The sequence below is a fragment of the Phyllobates terribilis genome, unplaced genomic scaffold (assembly GCF_046119375.1).
Source record: "Phyllobates terribilis strain yellow unplaced genomic scaffold, ASM4611937v1 Scaffold_11__3_contigs__length_659146591, whole genome shotgun sequence".
Classification (NCBI taxonomy): Eukaryota; Metazoa; Chordata; class Amphibia; order Anura; family Dendrobatidae; genus Phyllobates; species Phyllobates terribilis.
Genome location: NW_027362771.1, coordinates 231,309,779 through 231,330,968, shown reverse-complemented (window position 1 = coordinate 231,330,968; position 21,190 = coordinate 231,309,779). Strand labels below are relative to the sequence as shown.

At 44.3% G+C, this 21,190-nt stretch overlaps 1 protein-coding gene across 1 annotated transcript in view; it reads right to left on the bottom strand.

Annotated features, from left to right (window-relative positions):
* Positions 1-20,726, bottom strand: part of LOC141167248 (uncharacterized) — a 130,442-nt gene extending 109,716 nt beyond the window's left edge. Inside the window, exon 1 of the mRNA XM_073654685.1 lies at positions 20,455-20,726. Within this exon, the coding sequence (XP_073510786.1) occupies positions 20,455-20,726 (272 nt within the window). The remainder of the gene's footprint in view (positions 1-20,454) is intronic.
* Positions 20,727-21,190: the final 464 nt, after the last annotated feature.

Sequence of the window (21,190 nt, the reverse complement as noted above, 5' to 3'; positions counted from 1 at the left end):
CTTTATTGGCTGCTCTGTGCTTCTATGTCACTGCATCTAAAGTGCCTGTGTTACAGTTGTATGGTAGATGTCATGTGCATGTGATTGGAAGGGGCTCAGGAGCTAATCCTGCACCATATATAGTGGGGGCTGCCTGTCTAATACAGCTGGACTCCTGCATCTAACAGCAGTGTTTGGCGCTAGCTCTAATCACTGTTGATTAACCATTTAAATGCCTCTCTGACAGCAACAATTAAGTAGCAGGATCCCAATGTGGTCACAGGGTGCCAATGTGTTGCACAGCCTATTGAAGGCTTCCGCTGCTGGTATTTTTGTATCCCTATGAGGCCCACCATCTTTGTATCACCAAATAATGTTCACAGATCATTTTTGCTGCAAATTGAATGCTTCAAAATAATAATCCAAAAACACAATGATGAGTTGTGTTATTTCAGTATTTCATCTCACTTGGATTTTTTTCCATTAATTATATGGAAAACTAAATTAAATCATACAAACCTATAAATTGTCTTGCAAAAAAACAAGCTCTCATATGGCTATATAGAAGATTTAGGAAGAAGGTTTTGAAAAAATTAAACTACAAAAATGAAAAAAGTTTGTGTAGTAGGACAATTTGAACGGTTAGGACATATGGACGTCGTAGAGGTAGCTCCCACATTTGTAAATATCTGGCAAGTATCAGCTTTCCATAACAATAACAGTTTAGAGAAGCCAGATCCATGGATTAGCTAATCATTGGGAGAATATTAAAAATTAAGAGTCCTCAAGGAAGGGGAGAAACAGTTGTGGCAATGATCACAGCATAATTGACTATTTTTGAGAGGTAATTTAAAATCCCAGAGAGACAGAAGAGTCTAGGAGTACAAGCTTGCATATGAAGACCTTTGACACACTCACTTCAGTAATAAATGTGTCACATGGATTTATGTCTTTCTACAACATTTAAAGGGGTTGTCCAGTCTAAATTGATATGTCTGCAGTCACTCTGTGTGACTGCAGACTTATGAATCCCACCCCCAGCGCACGCACTGCACACTGCGAAGATTCGCCAGTTTCTGAGCCGGGAGCGGCGGTGATGTATGTGTTATGCATATTCCCGGGCAGAGCCCGTCTAGTGGGCGTTGCCTCGCTCCATACACTTGTTTTGCGTGAGGCCACTCTCACTAGATGACCATGCCCACTGGACCGCCATGTCACTAGACACGGCGCAGCCTCGCTTAATACAAGTGTATGGTGCAAGGACGCACCCACTATACGGTCTCTGACCGGGGAATTTATAACACATACATGACTGCCGTTTCCGGCTCAGAACCCAGCAAATTCTCACAGGTCACAATGTGTGCACTGGGGACATTCAGCAGTCTGCACACAGTGACAGCAGATTTATCAATTTAGACCGGACAACTCCTTTAAGGAAAGCGCTCCTCAGACCATTTGGGGGCATCACAACACTGGACCAGACCTAAATCAATGGACAATAAAACTGTAAGACTGTGTGCCCATGATGCGTTTTTTAAGCCTTTCCGCAGCGGCAAAAACGCTGCAGAAATGCTTAAAAAACGCATGGTAGAAGGCCTGCCATGTTCTCCAATGATAATCCGCATGTGCTGTACACATGCTGCGGAGATTTCCGCTGCGGATTATCATTGTGGGAAAAAAGGCAGCACTACCAATTATTTTGCGGAAGTGCTGCGTTTTCGCCGCCATTGACTTGCATTGGAACGCATGGATTACGCATCACTGTATATGTAGATGCGCATTCCATGCATTATAATGTGCGGAAGGTACCCAGGTCTAGAGGAGAGGAGACTCTCCTCCGGACCCAGGTACCATAGAAAACTGTAAAAAAAATAAAGAATAAAATAAAAAATAAATACTTACCTTCTGGCGGCCCGCGATGCGCTCCTCCTCGCATGCCGACAGTTCACGATGTACTGAAGGACCTGCACTGATGTCAGAGTCATGTGATGGGTCACGCGACGCTGACGTCGGCATGTCCTTCAGTGTAGCGCTGCCAGCTGCCAGGACGGAGGGAAACAAGACACCGGGGGCCATCGGAAGGTAAGTATATATTTCTTTTTTATTTTTTACCATTCTTTAAGGTCACACTATATAAATCCATGCTGTTAGCATGGATTTATAAAGTGTGACCAAGTTGACAAGCACTTTCCAAGTGATGCTAAAATCGCTTGGAAAGCGCTTGACAACCCGCATGCGGAAATGCATGTGAAGAACTCTTCACATCTGCATGTCCCTGGCAGGAAATACGCATGTACAATCCGCATGTACAATCCGCATGTACAATCCGCATGTACAATCCGCATGCGTTTTTTTCTGCCAGGGAGATGCAGAAACGCTCAGGAAAAATCCTGATCATTTCTGCATCGTGGGCACATAGCCTTAATGTATAATGGGAGTAGTGCATAGTGCAGGGTAAGTACAGGATTAGATTAGGGATAAGATAAGTACTGTGTATTTAGTAAGTGGTTTAGCAACGATGTGGGACATAGAATAAGAACAATAGGTTTAGTCTATAGGATAGGACATAGTTAATAATAGAACTAGCCCAGTGGGTGGGAATTAGTGTTAATAAAAGGTGGGCACTTCCTGATAGTGAGGGAGATAGAGAAGTGCAGTGTCAAGTTCAAGTTCAGTGGGTGCTAGGGTCAGCATGTGTCTACCATTCGAGGCAGTAGGACGCAATACTGGAATCCCTAGCGTACTCTCCTGTTGCGCCTGGAGTGTTACATAAGGGTTGTCAGACACATCGTATCCTTAGGCGTACAAGAGAAGATGAAAAGGAGCCCGCCATGACAGAAGGGCAAAGGGATACTCAAGGAGCAAAGAATGGTAGGGCTGAAGATGTGTTGTGCTAAGAAAGTAAGGAATATGAGTTGCTGTGCCGTATGCCACGTGTTATTACCACTTGATGAACTTGGACTGACTAGTAAATGTTTGCTTGTTGCAATGAACTTGGCGTCTCCTGAATTGTGTGCGGCAGCTTCTGAGGATGGAGGCCGGGAGACAGGGGAGGCCTGCGGCCTACAAGTGAGTGTGATGCACCACACACCTGACAGCACACTGGGACTGGGTCACCGTTTGTCTGTAAAGTGGACAGCAGATTGGTCATGACTACCACTCTCGAGTAATTTACATATAAATATGTGACCCCTCAGATGTTATGCCTGATGAAGAGACCTGAGTATTCGGGAAAGCTGCTATTTGTTACCATCTTTTCAGTTAGCCATTAATAGGTATCAACCACTAAGCACTCAAATTTGTAATATTTATTCATTTACTAGGTAACACGTTACAAAGATATATTTTTCCTTATCATTGGGCTAGCTTCTTTTAATAATGGCTTGTATTCATGAGACAACACTTATGATAATGGTCAGTGACTCCAGCTTTAATCTATAATTTTACAAGTTTCAACTTTGGTATCCCCCTCTATCTCTACATGAATAGAACTGACTATCGCTTTTTAGAATGACTGTGATAATAGTACTCTGTATTTCAAAGTTTGAATTAAAATCCTAATAATATCAATAATCCTCTTGTACTTCAATTATTCATGCTCTACCTAATGTAAGAAATACAGTACAACTTGTAATTTTCATCGTAGAAATCTATTGACATTAAATTCCACAGCTGCTGTTTGGCACTGAACCATGTACATTTGTTACTATTTCTTACCCTTAAAATAACAATTTCATTTGCTATGTACACACGTTAAGTATTTGGTGCAGAAATTTTGCACCATTTCTGTATCTCTTTGCAGGAAAACCGCTAATTTTTGCCACTTTTTTGCATGCATTTTTGTTGCAGATTTTTCCCTACTCATTAGTATGGATGTAATCTGCAGCAAACATGCTGAAAGAATTGACATACTGCAGAATTGCACCAAACATACAAGCCATAAATAAGCACCCCTGTGCTTGACACTTCATGATTCTTCTTCACTTTGCTGACATTAGGAAGATTCAGGTCTTATGACAAATCTGCACTCAAAAAACGCAGCAAAACACAACGTGTGCACACAGCCCTAGATATTTGGTGAGTTTTTCACATCAGTATTTGTAAGCCAAACTCATGAGTAGGTAATAAATACAGAAGTGGTGACGTGTTTCTATTATACTTTTCCTCTGATTGTTCCACTCCTGGTTTTGCCTTACAAATACTGATGCAAAAACCTCTCTAAATACTCAACGTGTGAATATGGCCCTTAAACTTCCATTTTCCATTTGATGTTTTCTTCACTAATCAATGTTACATTTTATGTTACATTTAAAGTTAAGACAGGTTTGTTTTTTTTTCCCTCTTAGATTCTTTTCTTACTCTGCAACTACTGAAGACAATAAAATTGTAATAATTAATTTATACAAAATATCTTTTCAGCTATAAACAGAACAATAAAGGTAAGGATTTCACTACATTTCATTAATGGTATGTCCTGGAATGCTGAGGTTTTCTGACATGACTAATATTTAGTTTATAGACATGGTGAAATTATACAGGCCTTGTGACCTATGGTTTGTGGTTAAGAAATCTAATATGTGCAGTGATCCTGACCAAAATAGGGAAATAAGTTGGAACATCTGGAGCCCATGCCAGTAAGTCAAGATGTTTTTTACACTTTTTTTTATTTTAAGCGTCTCTACTGTGCCTTGAAAACAGAATGAAAAAGATTTGTGCAAATGTACGCACATAACCAGTGTTAAACTTGGAGTAACATTCATTTTATATAAGCAAACAATTAAATGTTATGAATTATTGATATTTTGCACAAGAATACATAGAAAATTAGGTTTAGGCTAAAATTATGAATGTACTACCCACAAAATTTGAGTTGAAATAAAAGGAGAAGAATAACTGTCATTTTTATCAAACTGCTAAACAGTTTATGTAGTATGACAAGGGAAAATTATCCTGCCACGTAGGACTACTGTTGCCATGTAGGGGTGTACTTGGTCTGCGCTATATTTCGGTAGTTTGAAATTCAAATTTGCCAGCTCCGCAAAATTTTCGAAGAGAATAAGATTTACAGTGAATTTCTTATTAATATTATTATTATTTATTATTATAGTTCCATTTATTCCATGGCAGTTCACAAGTGAAAAAGGGGGTATACATAGCAAAAACACTTAGGCTGTGTGCCCACGATGCGTTTTTTAAGCGTTTCCTCAGCGGCAAAAACGCTGCAGAAACGCTTTAAAAATGCATGGTAGAAGGCCTGCCATGTTCCCCAATGATAATCCGCATGTGCTGTGCACATGCTGCGGAAATTTCCTCTGTGGGTTATCATTGCGGAAAAAAACGCAGCACTGCCAATTATTTTGCGGAAGTGCTGCGTTTTCGCCGCCATTGACTTGCATTGGAACACATGGATTACGCATCACTGCATCTGTACATGCGGAATCCATACGTTTCAATGTGCGGATGGTACCCGGGTGTGGAGGACAGGAGACTCTCCTCCGGGCCCGGGTACCATAGAACCTGTGAAAAAAAGAATAAAATAAAAAATAAATATTATATTTACCTTCTGACGGCCCCCTGCTGCGCTCGTCTTCCCTTGCCGGCAGATCGCGGTGGACTGAAGGACCTGCGCTGACGTCATAATCATGGGACAGCCGGTCCTTCACTGTAGTGTACCGCGAGCTGCCGGCAAGCCAAAACGAAGCAAAGCAAGACTCTGGGGCCATCAGAAGGTAAGTATATATTTATTTTTTTATTTTTTACCATTCTTTAAGGTCACAGTATATAAATCCATGCAGTTTGCATGGATTTATATAGTGTGACCAAGTTGACAAGCACTTTCCAAGTGATGCTAAAATCGCTTGGAAAGCGCTTGTCAACCCACATGCGGAAATGCATGTGAAGAACGCTTCACATCCGCTTGTCCCTGGCAGGAAAAATGCATGTACAATCCGCATGCGTTTTTCCTGCCAGGCAGATGCAGAAACTCTCAGGAAAAAATCCTGAGCATTTCTGCATCGTGGGCACATAGCCTTACAATAATCTTAACAAAAACGAGTTAGCGACTGGTACAGGAGGAGAAAGGATCCTACCTGCGAGGGCTCACAATCTACAAGGGATGGGTGAGGCTACAGTAGGTGGGGGTAGAGCTGGTCATAATGCAATGTGGTGGAGCCGTGGTTACTGCAGGTTGTAGGCTTGTCGGAAGAGGTAGGTCTTCAGGTTTCATTTGAAGGTTTCCACGGTAGGCGTGAGTCTGATATGTTGGGGTAGAGAGTTCCAGAGTAGGGAGGATGCATGGGAGAAATCTTGCATGCGATTGTGGGAAGAGGAAATAAGAAGGGAGTAGAGCAGAAGATCTTGTGAGGATTGGAGGTTGTGTGCAGGTAGGTACTGGTAGACTAGATTACAGATGTATGGAGGAGACAGGTTGTGGATGGCTTTGTATGCCAAGGTTAGGGTTTTGAACTTGAATCTCTGGGCAATGGAGAGCCAGTGAAGGGATTGACAGAGGGGAGAGGCCGGGGAATAGTGGGGGGACAGGTGGATTAGTCAGGCAGCAGAGTTTAGGATAGATTGGAGGGGAGTGAGAGTTTGTAAGGGAGGCCACAGAGCCGGAGGTTGCAGTAGTCGAAGTGGGAGATGATAAGGGCATGCACTAATGTTTTTGCAGAGACTATGAGCTGTCCCAGGCCAAAGGTGTAGATGGCGAAGAGCAGAGGTCCTAGAACTGAACCTTGGCAGTCACCGACAGATAGGGGGCAAGATGAGGAGGTGGTGCGTGAGTGGGAGACGCTGAATGTCCTGTCTTAGTTATGAGGAGATCCAAGATAGGGCCAAGTCCATGATGCCAAGAGATAAGAGAGTCTGTAGTAAGAAGGGATGGTCCACTGTGTCAAAGGCAGATGACAGGTCCAGGAGGAGGAGGACGGAGTAGTGCCGCTTGGATTTGGCGGTTAGTAGGTCATTGGTGATTTTGGTCAGGGCAGTTTCAGTAGAGTGATGCAGTCGGAAGCCAGATTGTAAGCGGTCGAAGAGGGAACATGAGGAGAGGTGGGAGAACAGTTCAAGATGGACATGTTGTTCCAGTAGTTTTGAGGCATAGGGGAGAAGTGACATGGGGCGATAGTTAACTGGAGAGGATGAGTCAAGGGAACACTTAAACAATACAATGTAGCGCCAAGTCAATCACACTTCTGTGAAATCAGCCTGTTCATTTATGAAGCAACACTAATTGTGAATCCATTTCTCCTGCTGTTGTGCAAATGGAACAGTCAAAAGGTAGAAATGATAGACAATTAACAAGACAACCCTTATAAAGGAGTGGTTCTGCAAGTGGTGACCACAGACCGTTTCTCTATTCTCATTCTTTTTGGCTGCTATTTTGATCACTTTTGCATTTTGTCATTGCTCTCACCTCTAGAGGTACAGTAGCATAAGGCAGTGTCTACAGTACAACTCACAGAAGTTGCTCAGGTAGTGCAACTCATCCAGGAAGGCACATCAATGAGAGCTGTAACAAGAAGGGTAGCTAGACACAGTCTTTCAGCACTGTGTCCACAGCATGTAACAGATACCAGGATACTGGCCAGTACACCAGGAGGGGTAGAGGGACCGTAGGAGGGAAATAACCCAGCAGCAGGACCACTACATCTATTTGTCTGTTCATTCTGTCAGAAACAGACTCCATGAGGATGGTATGAGGGCCCAACATCCACAAGTGGGTGTTGTGCTTGCAGCCCAACACCGTGCAGTGCGATTGGCATTTGCCAGAGAACACCAAGATTTGCAGATTCAATATTGGCGCCCTGTGCTCTTTAAGGATGAGAGCAGGTTCACATTGAGCACATGTGACAGAGTCTGAAGATGCTGAGGAGCATCTTCCAGCATGACCGGTTTGGCAGTGGGTCAGTAATGGTATGGGGAGCCATTTCATTGGAGGGCTGCACAGCCCTCCATATGCTAGCCAGAGGTACCCTGACTGCCATTAGATACTGGGATGAGATTCTTAGACCCATTGTGAGACCATGTGAGGTGCAGTGGGCCCTGGGTTCCTTCTGATGTATGACAATGCTAGGCCTCATATGACTGAAGTCTGTCAGTAGTTCCTGCACGATGCAGGCATTTGATGCTTTGGACTGGCCTGCCCGATCCTCAGACCTGAATCCAATCGAGCACATCTGGGACATCATGTCTCATTCCATCCACCAATACCAAGTTACACCACAGACTGTCCAGGAATTGACTGATGCTTTAATCCAGTTCTGGGAGAAGATCCCTCAGGAGAACATCAGCCGCCTAATCAGGAGCATGTCCAGGCATTGTAAGAAGGTCATACAGACACGTGGAGGCCACACACACACTACTGAGCATCATTTCCTTGACTTGAGGCATTTCCATTGAAGTTGGACCAGCCTGTAATTTGATTTTCCACTTTGATTTTGAGTGTCATTCCAAATTCAGACCTCCATGGGTTATTAATTTTGATTTACATTGATCATTTTTATGTTTTATTGTTCTCAACGCATTCCACTATGTAATGAATAAAAATTTGCAACTGGAATATTTCATTCAGTGATATCTAGGATGTGGTATTTTAATGTTCCCTTTATTTTTTTGAGCAGTGTACTGTAGGTGTATAACACTCAGAGGAGAGCATTGAACCCATTTTGAGCTTGGGCAAGGGAAAAAGTATCGTGACCAATTAATAGCCTATTTAACAGCACAGTGCAGTATCAGACTTTTTAAGATATTTTTTCAAGTGGTGGTGCAAATTATCCCTGTTTGGGAGTTTCAAGAGTTTTTCTTTGTTAACTGAATAAACAAAAGCTTTTCCCCCAAGGTATCCAAAATTATCACTTTATGGGATAAAAACCATTGTGGTCAATAATTTTGTAAGTAGTTGAGAAGCTTTTTTTTGGGTGGGGGGGTCTGCAACAAGTTTGCTATTCTCAAATTGAGCCAACAATTAAAAAAGGCTTTTTTATCAAGCATTCCAAAAAGTATCCCTTTTTTAGAAAGCAAGAACAGGCTGGATGTTTTCAGAGTGAATAAACAATGACTTGTTGTCAAAACGCCTTTTAAAAAATAGCCCTATTTTGTGAGCTGCTTGATGTTTGTGTACCCTCAAAACAATATGTTACGCATCTGCAATACAGTCTATCATTATAAAATATAGTGTGCAGACAGGAGATATGTAGCTGATGTGACTTTGTAGTGGTAGAGTATTAGGACAGGGCAGGCAAGATGTCTGGCAGTGTAGAGCCAACAATGGCAGCCCCAGGAGCAACAGTACAGTCTAGTATTTTAAAACACAGTGGGCAGATGGGATATGTGTGGCTGTGCAGTGGCAATGGAGGAGCAGAATTTGTAAGGTAGAGAATTAGGATGGGGCAGGCAAGACAATGTTTTGCCGTGTAGGGCCAGCAACAGCAGCCCCAGCAGTCTAGCAGTACAGTCTAGCACAGTGGGTAGTCAGGAGACTTGTGGCTGTGCAGTGGTAGTGACTTTGTAGAAATGATATGATAGAGTATTAGGATGGGTAGGCAACAAGATGTTTGGCAGTGTAAGCCCAGCAACAACAGTATGGTTTAGCACTATAAAGCACAATGGGAAAGCAGCCAGGAATTGAGTGGCTGGCATTGCAGTGGCAGACGCCACATGGTAGAGTATTAGGACAAGGCAGGGAAGCAAATGTGTGCAGCAGTATTGGGTCAGCAGCAGCAGTAAAGTATTGATGACATGATGAACAGGGATTAGATGACTGGCTGAATGTGGGCCTCGGGCCATCAGCATTAGCTGCACCAGAACTGTGTAGAAAACAGACAATGGACATGCAGGCCTGATTCATTTTGAAAAATATAAACCTTTCATCTGTCAAAGGATAACATGGGCTACTTGGGTGTGAAAAAGCCACACTAGAGACCAGATTTGACAGTATCCATAGCAAACTGTGTCACCTTTTCCACTGATCTAATCTGCTGAGACAGAAGTCCATAGGATCGCAGCTCATGGTATCTGCTGAAAAAAGGACATAGTGCAGGTATGACTCAGCCTTGCTCTTCAGGCAATGCGACTCTGATTGCTGATGCGCTTCAGGTTTGTGCACCGGCAGAAAAAACATCTGGTCCATCATGTTATATATTCTGTAATTGGTACTGCTGCCTTGGTTATTTGTTGTGGTTGGCAGCTGTCCACTGTGCAAAAGCCTCCCCGGGCAGGTAACACCTATTACACTGGTAATACACCAATTCACCCAACCTAAAAAATTAACAATTTTGAAAAAAAATTGCACTTACGGAATTCCAAGAAATTTTGATTAACAATTTAAAACAATTTTGCCGTGCCCTGCACAGTGGCCCAATTCTGCGCAGGGTGTGCAAGGGAAAGTCACCCCAGATGCAGGAACAATAAAATTTAACTAAAAATTAGACAGAACGTGAGTATTATAGAAAAACCAATGCATGCAACATGATGAATTTTTGTCGTTGAATAAATGTAGAATTTTGTGCCCAAACTGACTGGGATGGATTTTTAGTACAATAAATAATGGTGGCTAAGGATCTTCCATTAAGGAATTCAAAGTGGTCTGGTATCAGTTGTGGTGAACATGAACATGTGGGAATACAATTTTGCACACTTGAGCTGCCTACACCACCAACAGTCATAACATCACCTGCTCCAAAGCTGACTGGGAAAGGAACAGATTTTGCCCTAAACACCGCTTAACTCAAACACCGCCTGCGTTGTGTATAGCTGACACCTCCCTCTTTTGATGACATCATCACTTTGGCACTCCAATCTGGTTCCCAGGTTTTGTGCACCACTGAATCATCACCATCATCCCTGGGTTGGCTGACCTTTGCCTCTGTGGGAAATGGCATGAGAACCATGTCAGCAGCAACTGATTCCCACCTCGAGATTTGCCCTGGTCCAGAGCACTACTCACACTGTCAGTGTCACTATCACCAATACTTACATTAGAATTTGGTCCTCCATCTCCTCCAGACCCATGTCTTCTAAGTAAAAAGGCTGACTGCTTATCTATTCCAATAACTCATCTGGAAGAAGTTATCTTTTTATAGTGTCTTTTAGTGTCTTTCTTGGGGCTGTGCATTAGGGAACTAAGTGGCTTAACAAAACCAGTTGTCATTGATGGAATGGACAATGGCAAGTGTTGTTGTGGCAAAGGAGGTGGACACCACTGATTTAAGTTGATGGTGTCATTGACAGAGGCTACATCATTCTGCTGTGACTGAGACATGTGTTTTGAGATATATTCCATTATACCATCCGCTTTTTCCCCACGGATACACTTGCCAGTGGCAAAGGAGGCCAATTGTGACCTGAGTTTTGTACTACTAATGCTGATACAGTTGCTACCAGAAGCACCGATTGTGTGCTGCAAGTAGCTCCAGCATTTTGTGTTGTGCTATGGGTATTTTTTTCTTTCATGATACAAAGGGGGAGGAGTGTGTGGTGTGTGTTAGGAGTCCTGTTATCTTGGTCTCTGACCCATTTCTTCAAATGCGGGCTGAAGGTTCATGTGGGGGGGGCCTTCGGCTTCATCTGCCTAGGGCACCAAAGTACCTTGTCCTGGCCCTGCAAGGGCCTAAGGAGACCCAGCAGAACATTGCCCAGAAAAACTCACTGACTCCTCTGTCTTCCTATAGTGAATCCCCATGTGAATGATCTCATCCCCATATGAATGTTACTCAAGCAGTGGTGTACATAGAAATCACAGGGCTCCATAGCAAAAGTTCTAATTGAAGCCTCACCACAAAAAAAATAGAGATATTAAAGAAGGACATGTATTGTATCATGTAAATGAATCATGTCCCTATTGAAGTCCCTTAGTGTTCCCACCAGTGATACCCCTTTTATGGCCATTAAAGTCTCATTCTGTAAGATAAAGGGGTGTCAGGGGGAAAGGGTGCGTGAGATAGAGGAGTGCGAGGGGGTACAGGGTGGATAAGAGAGGGATGTGAGGGGGTGCAGGATGCGTGAGAGAGAGGGGTTTAAGGGGCTGCAGAGTGCGTAGGATATTGGGTTGCAGGATGTGTGAGAGGGGTTCAGGGTGTATGAGAGTGGTGCAAAGGGTTGCATAGTGTTTGAGATAGAGATAAGCGAGGGGGTGGAGGGTGTGTGAGATAAAAATGTGCGAAGGGGTGCACAATGCATAATATAGAAGGGTTCGGGGGGGTGCTGGGTGTGTGAGATAAAGGGGTATGATGATTTTCAGGCTGAATGCAATAGAGGAGGTCGAGAGAATCCAGGGTGCGTGAGATAAAGGGTTATGGGGTGCGTGAGAGTGGTTTGCGGGTGTGCAGCGTGCGTGAGATAGAGTGGTCTGAGGTAATGCAAGTTATTTGATATAGAGGGGTGCAGGATGCGTGAGATAGACGGGTGAGAGCACTGCAGTTTTTGGGAGATAGATGGGTGAGAGGGGTGTAGTTTGTGGGAGATAGACGGGTGTGAGGGGGTGCAGGGTGCATGAGCTAGAGAGAGAGGTGCGAGGGAGTGCTGGGTGGATGAGAAAGGGGTGTGAGATAGAGGGGTGCAAGGGAGCTGAGATAGAGGGTTGCAAGGGAGTGCAGGGTGCCTGTGATAGGGGTGTGCGAGGGGGTGCATGAGATAGAGGGCTGCTGGGTACGTGAGATAGAGTTGTGCCAGGGGTGCAGGATGTGGGATATGATCTCAGTTTGAAATTGTTTGGGGCATATATTCTATGTTGTACAGGCCTCATCCACAGTAAAAAGAAAAATTTCTTCTGTTACTAACATGATACAGCAGGGGAGATCTCAGTTTGAAATTGTTTGGTGCATATATTCTATTGTATATAGGCCTGAACACCCATTACAGGTAGCGTATGGCTTCAGGTGTGCAGTTTAAAGAGCAAGAGGAATAGAGCTATTAAATTTTATTATAGTTAATCCAGGAAGGTAGGCAGTGTTTATAAAAAATACCCAAAGATTCTACAAAATGGGAACAAAACAATACAATATATACATGTACATAAAATAAAATGGAATAACGAAAGAAAATTACTAAACCTGATGTTGCAGGAATGGCTCTTATCTTTATGGAGGGAAGCACTCAGATTGGGAAAATGGACCACTCTCACAGCGAATTATGTCTTCCAGAACGACCAATGACACAACCCCAAACGCCGATTTTTATTAGCTCAAGGTTATACCCTCATATTACCATTTGGTAAGCTCATGTGGCAGCTAGTTGTGAGATGTGTGAAGTCTGTTATAATTTTATGAGATGCCTAACTTTTTGAATATCTTCGCCACTGGAGGTCCCAGGTGGTAGATATTCTTGGCATGTTTCTTATCGCGATTTTATCTGTCTATAGAGTTGAAATATGGCATGGATATCATCACCCATAGGACCAATATTAAGTTGGAGGGGTTCTGCCGACCTTATGGTGATGTGATTAAATGCGTTATGTGCGTCCCTGAGCTGTGACGCCGATAATGTGTCCCAAAAATATTGGATTAATGCAGACTCTAATATTCATCACTGACAACTGGCTCCAAAACGTCTTGTTAGTGCTTTGATCAGAGGAAGCTTATGCCTGGGAAGCGTACTTCCCCGCCTCTGCGTAAACTAAATCTCAGTCTTGCTGTCTTTTTCCCAGAACAAATCTTCTGTGGTCATTACTTGTTCACTGCAGGATGTCCCTATATCAATGGAGGTTGAAGTGTCAGTTCTCTCACTTCCCTAGTTAAAATTTGTTTTTTCTCTTCCCAGCTATAATTAATCCAATATGTTCAATGTGGAGTCCTACTTCAATGGAGGTTGAAGTGTTGGGTCTTTCTCTTTTCCCCAGCTATAATTAATCCCATATGTTCCATATGTTCAATGTGAAGGTGATACAGTGGGTAAGGAAAGTATTCTGACCCCTTTAAAAAAAAATTCTCATTAAAGTACACTCTGCACCCCATCTTGACTAAAAAAAAAACAGAAATGTAGAAATTTTTGCAAATTTATTAAAAAAGAAAAACTGAAATATCAACTGCAAATAAGTGAAATTATGGTGATGTCCCATAATTACTGACATTTATATAAAAAAGGACTACTCACCTCACACAGGTGCAAACTGGTTGGTGAATCCACCATTCTATTCAACGGTATCTGCATTCTGGGAATTTGGATACCACTGAAATTGTGATGACGAGGAGGGGCTTGGTGCTCCTCAACTCACAAATCCAATAGCAGCCACATGGGTTGCCGCTATGGATGGTACACCCCTGTGCACAAAAATCCTACTGTTTGCACAATGTAAAAGAAATTCTGATATGGTAGGGGTCTCACACTCGCCTGGGTATATGGAATGCATGTAGAAAAAAATTGAATTTGATGGGCCGCATTCTTTGCAGGAAGAGATGACATTTTTAGTGATATTTTTTTTCTTTAAATCTTTCGATAATTTTTTGAACATTTTTTGCGTGTTTTTTTTGGTTGTGCACTTTTTTTATTTTTGTTTTTTATTTTAGTTTATACATAAGTAGCAAATTTTAGTGGTAAAATATTTTTTCAGATTTTATTTTTTACATTTTTACCATTTTTTTTTCTTTAGATGACTCCCAGTTGGCCCCATACAGTAATATTGTCTTACAATTAGCACCATATAGTAATTCTAGCCAACATCTTGTAGTAATGACCCCATCCTGGTCCCTATCCAGTAACAATGTTCCCCATACTGGTCCCCATCTTGTAGTAATATTCCCCTTCCTGGTCCTCATGTTATAGATGTGTCCCCTTTCTGGTCCTCATCTTGTAATAATGTCCACCATGCTCATCCCCATCTTGGTCCCCATCTTATAGTAATGTTCTCATGCTGGTCCTCGTTTTGTAGTAATATCCCCTTCCTGATCCTCATCTTATAGCAATGTCCCCATCCTAGTCCCAATCTTTTAGTAATGTCTCCATCTTGTAGTAATGTCCCCATTCTGGTACTCATCTTGTATCAATGTTCCCATCTAGGTTTCCATCTTGTAATGATGTTTCCCATTGAACCAATCTTCACACACACAGAAAAAAAGATCTCTGCACCGTGATACATTTCAAGGATGAACATTCAACTGAAAGAAGTGCTGTCGTTGTCTGCCCCCTTGACCGGGCCACAAGCGTCACGGGATCTTTGCCTGCATGCCACATGAAGCTGCCCCAGGGACCGGGTGTTTGAGACCCCTTGTTACATGGTGATTCTTAAACTCATAAGCCTAGAGTAGGTACTTTCAGTGGTGGACTGACATTTGGATCTGGATGGGCACTCTGACTAGCATGTAGTTATACAGCAAGTATAAAAGTTCTAACACCTTTCTATCATAGCCAGCAATAACTTATTAATAATTTGTGTTACAGTAGCTCTTTTGTGCTAAACACATCAATTAGCCTGTTACTGATTCAGCGGTAGTTTTTCCTTTGGCCACTTTTGGTAGGTACCAACTGTTGCATTTTTAGGAAAAAGTGCTCACCTTGCCATACTAATTTCTCTGAAGGAGCTCCCTTCAGACTGTTTGACATCTGAAAGAATGATTGTCAGAAGAAGAAAAGGTGAGTCCTGTGGCATGCCTACAGTAGAGCATTCTGTTGCCATTCATGTGCGGGGTTGCTTTTCATCCAATTGAGCGGGTTCACTCAAAATTTTTTCCAAGGACACTGCCATGAAAAAAATGGGATCTAAACATCATCCAAGAGCAACTTCTCTCAACAATCCAGGACCAATTAGGTGAACAATGATGTTTCCAACATGATGTAGCACGCTGTCACAAGGCAAAAGTGATAACTAAGTGGCTCAGTGAACAAAGCATTGAAATTTTAGGTCCCTGGCCAGAAAAATCCCAAGATCTCAATCCCAGAGTACATGTAGTCAATCATGAAAAAGCGAGTGTACAAACAAAAATGCATAAATTGTGATAAGGTCTAAGCACTGATTAAGCAAGAATGGGTTGTCATCAATCAGGATTTAGACCAAAGTTTAGCATGCCATGGTAGGGGTTAGGTACTCACTCAGCCGCTTTCTTCTCCCTCATGTGAGAGTCATCACCTGGAGTTGGGGGTGGGGTGGTTGCCCTGCCACAGATCACCTCAGCTAGAAGCTCCATCTGCTGCTTGTGCTGCAGCTGCTGCTGTTGCCACTGCTGCTGCAGCGCCTGCTGCTGCCGCTGCTGCTGCTGTTGATGCTGCTGGAGATTAGCCTGCACGAGATGCTATATCAGCTCCTCCATGTTGCCGGACGTCCCTGGCTGGCTGCCGGCCTTCACCCAGGACATAAACAGTTTCTTGTAGCAATCACACTGCCCCTTGAGATTTGTGCCCGTGCTTCTAGCACCAATTGTAGGGGTTAGGTACTCACTCAGCCGCTTTCAAGGTAGTCACAGGAGTCAGTTTCTTTAAAATGTCCAAGGCAGGTTTATTTAGTCTTCATAAATCGCACTTTCAAAGTAAATGAAGCATAGCCTTGTCCGGCACAAAGTAACAAAACACAGCCTTGTCTGGCACAAAGTAACAAAACAGGAAAACAAACAGTCCATACAGTGCTGCGGGTTCGCCCACTCACAGTCAGTGTTCTGTAGCACAGACACGCTGGAGGTCTCCATACCTCCAGCCACAGATACTGAATGAGACACTTGGTCTCCATTTTATACACACACCCTGGGGTGGGGATATGTGAGCAGCCAATCCCCCCATCTCTTATGACTGCTCGTAAAAATCAGCCCTGATACACCTAATTAACCCTCTCAGCACTACTTGTGCTGGAGCATGTTTCCTGGTTTTACATCACTGAAGTTACCATCCTCAGCGATACATATCTTCCCTCAAAGACATCATGTCCGGTTGCCATTTGTGATGCTCTCTAGCCCACCCTGAGCTGCGGGGTTACTCGGAGCCGGGTCAGTGTAGGTGTTACGGGGGATGCAGTCGCGGTCTGGACCCGTTCCATGCCCAGGGCCGTCACATAAAAATATCGGGCTTTCAAGTAAGAGTGGTATTTTCGACTACTCCACCTGCGGTTTCCGGTGATGGGCACCAGCGCTGCTTCAGTCCACTGAGGCTGGTGTTACGGCAGCTAGGATAGGACGGCTCCCCGCAGACGGAGCAGGCCTCAGGGCAGTGTGAGAAGGGGATGGTGACTGCAGTGCCATGCAGGAAATAACAGGCTGAGGCGATGTGTGAAGTCATCCGGGGCTTTACTCACTTTCAGATTAACTTTCAGCCGCAAAGCTTCTCTCTGCTACACACGGAGTACTGCGGCCACCAGGAGGGGGGTTCAGCCCTTCCCAGGTAGATCAGGAGCACCTGTCGAGACCCCTCTGGTGTGTGTTCCTCTCCTTGGTAGGTTCTCCCACTAAGTCTTCTCCTGACTGTGTGTGGTTAGAACATGGTGTAAGGCTGGGTCCCACTGGATAAACGCAGTGTGAGAGATACAGGTGGCGTAGTCCGCTCCGTCCGTACCCCCCTGGATCCACTAAGCCTCTGGGCTTTTCTGACTGAGACGTGAAGTAACAAAGTCAGATGTCGGGGGCCGGTCAACCCTTTTGCAGCAGGAATCCCTCTGACTAGGCCAGAGTAAAGAATACAGGTGGCGACTCTGCTCCATCCATATCCCCCTGGGATCCTTTTGCCTGTGGAGCCTATCTCCTCTGCTCCCCTCCAAGGCCTTCTTAGGTCAGGACCTTGACCGGGTAGAGACAGTGGTTAACTCTGACCCGCTCCTCGTCTCAAGGCCAGAGTAGGAGGACCGTGTATCTTCAGTCAGCTGCAGACTTTTGCTGGACCCTGGCAGAAGACCACAATCAAAGACGTTGAACTTAAGATGGCCGTAGATTAAATATGAATCAATATGTGTTTCCTAAAAGTGTGTCCTCCACCCTCACGCACTACATGGTTCCTCCTATCTTTGGTTCCCCCATCTCCTCTATCCCGGGCCGGGGCAGCACCCTGGTGCATTTAGGCCCCCTACAGGACAGGAGTGGTGTAGTGTTGAATGGTGAAGTGGAGTCCTGAGAGATGCTCCATCCTTACCTGGAAGAGGAGATACCACACCTCTAACTGAGGTGCAGTACCCCTGTGGCGACTGAACCCTCAGGGGCGCCACATTCCCCCCCGGTGAAACACAGCACGTCCGCGGGCTGCAATAGAGTAAAGAGTTGGTACAGACTTTCAATTTTTTTTAAAAGCTTTTGTAAATATGAAACAATCTTCCCTTTATGGGAAGTTAGGACACTTTTAACATTGCATGATATATATATAACATATAAATGTAGAAAACATCAAAGAGACATTATGCATGTATGAAAAACATTAAAGAGACATTATGCAGATACACTGTGTTCCAAATTATTATGCAAATAATATTTTCTCAGATTTTCCCAAATTACCTATATGAATTGCAGTCATTGTAATTTTCCAGTCAAATAACTATTAGAGTACCATTGAAAGGTTTTTGTACAAACTGCCTATGATAACAGTATATTTTTAAAAAAAATAAAAAACTCAAACTGCACTCAAAATGCATGTTCCAAATTATTATGCACAGCAGAGTTTTCAATGTTTTCATTTTCGTAAAGAACAAAAAAATGGTCATTTTTTTAAATTAGAAGCATTAGCAGGTTATTACAAACTGAAATCAAACAGTTTTCAACTCAAAACTTTATTCTAGGTGATGTTACATTTGCACATAGGACCCCTTGTTCGAAAGGAGCTTCTGAACTCTCTCGTCCATTGAATTTGTCAGGTTTTGGATGGTTTCTGCTTCAATTGTTTTGCATGAGGACAGAATACCCTCCCTGACCTGTTGCTTAGATGTGAACTGCCTCCCGCCATCATAGACACTACTTTTGATGATGCTCCAGAGGTTCTCAATGGGGTTGAGGTCAGGGGAGCATGGGTGCCACACCATAAGTTTGTCCCCTTTTATGCCCATAGCAGCCAGAGATGCAGATGTGTTATGTGCAGCATGAGACGGTGCATTATCATGCATGAAATGATCTCGATGGTCCAGATGGATGGAGTGGAGGATGGCTGGTTGATGGACACCCCGTGCAAACATGGCTATGACGTTAACAAGGAGGAGGTGGAGTAATGTTTTGGGCTGGAATCATGGGGAGAGAGACTGTCGGCCCTTTTAGGATCCCTGAAGGGGTAAAGATGAACTCCATAATGTATGTGGAGTTTCTCAAACAGCACTTCCTGCCATGGTTCAAGAAAAAGAACCGTGCATTCCGCAGCAAGATCATTTTCATGCATGATAATGCACCGTCTCATGCTGCACGTAACACATCTGCATCTCTGGCTGCTATGGGCATAAAAGGGGACAAACTTATGGTGTGGCACCCATGCTCCCCTGACCTCAACCCCATTGAGAACCTCTGGAGCATCATCAAAAGGAGTGTCTATGATGGCGGGAGGCAGTTCACATCTAAGCAACAGCTCTGGGAGGGTATTCTGTCCTCATGCAAAACAATTGAAGCAGAAACCATCCAAAACCTGACAAATTCAATGGACGAGAGAGTTCAGAAGCTCCTTTCGAACAAGGGGTCCTATGTGCAAATGTAACATCACCTAGAATAAAGTTTTGAGTTGAAAACTGTTTGATTTCAGTTTGTAATAACCTGCTAATGCTTATAATTTAAAAAATGACCATTTTTTTGTTCTTTATTAAAATGAAAAGGTTGAAAACTCTGCTGTGCATAATAATTTGGAACATGCATTTTGAGTGCAGTTTGAGTTTTTTATTTTTTTAAAAATATACTGTTATCATAGGCAGTTTGTACAAAAACCTTTCAATTGTACTCTAATAGTTATTTGACTGGAAAATTACAATGACTGCAATTCATATAGGTAATTTGGGAAAATCTAAGAAAATATTATTTGCATAATAATTTGGAACACAGTGTAGACAGTACTGTAGAAAATATGGTAGAAAGTGTCAGTTCAGCAGCATGAGGGACCTGTCCCAAACCCTCAACTTAGGCCCTGGGGTGGCTGCAGGGCATGGAGATCCCGAGTTGGACCTTCATTAGAGCCACTCCAGACAGGTTTTGCTTCTGAGGTCTGAGGTAGAAGTGGTTTTGCATAAAACCAATAGGGAGCACCTAAATAGATGCAAAACTATATACAAAAATGAGTCTGTCTACTGCCAGCATCCGCAGTGACAAATGTCTCTCTCAACATAATCCGGGTGTAGAAAAGAAAACCAAGAACAGTTCACACAACCGGGAGATGCATCTCCCGGGGGCTGCTTAAAAGTGGTATCCCCACCGGGTAAATGGCTCATCTTTCCCGACGAAACCTGACCGGTCCTCTGTGGGCAGGTGACTGGGGCCATCCTCCTTAAATACCCTGTGGACGTCCAGGGCATACCACCCACGCTCCCCGTGGTGGCGGGTGTAGCACACCAAATTGCCCGGGTAGAGGTTCCGGCCAGGGTGGCCCTGCTCTAGCCGCGGCTCGATGTCCCACCGGTTGACGAACACATTCCAGTTGAACTGTGGGCTGCGAATGAAGCCCCATCCTGCCACCTGGTGGAAGAGCACAATAACGCCTTCTTCCCGGGGGCTTGGACGGGTGGCCTCCGCCTGATGGGACTGCGCTTTTGCAGCCTTGGCGCGCACCGCCAGACGCTCACAGCGAACCCGCTTCTCCCGTCGCTCTTTCTCGAACTGGAGGAGTTCTTTGCGGCAGGTCTCCTCCCGCCTCTGCGCTTTGGTTTTGGTCTCCTGAGGGAAGCCCATCAGGTCGCCCCTTGGTTATCCCAGGCAAACTCTTCTGCCACCGGGCAAGCGACCGGTGGCGCGGGCAGCAGCTGTAACGGGGTTTGCTGCGGGCTCTCTATCGGTGCGGCCCAGTCCGGGTTGGGGCAGGTGGACACCCAGGTTAGCGCAGGCGTTTCTGGATCTGGGGTCGGGAGGCATAACAGGTCCCCGACTGTGGCGGTTGCTTGGGCCTCGGCCTCTGGAGCCAGGAGCTGCTCCCATATGACGGCGCTCGGGGATAGGGGTGCTGGCAGGACACTTAGGAGGGCTTCGGTGCGTCCCGCACCCGGTATGGGGGTTTTAGCCTTACCCGCACTTGGGCTGCATGGGGCCTCCTGGGCTTCCTCCGCCTGGGCTGGAGCCTCACTTGTCAGGCGCGACTAGCTCTGGCGGCGGTCCCTGACCCTCCGCAACACCTCCTCTCTCCACTCTGTGGCGGCCAA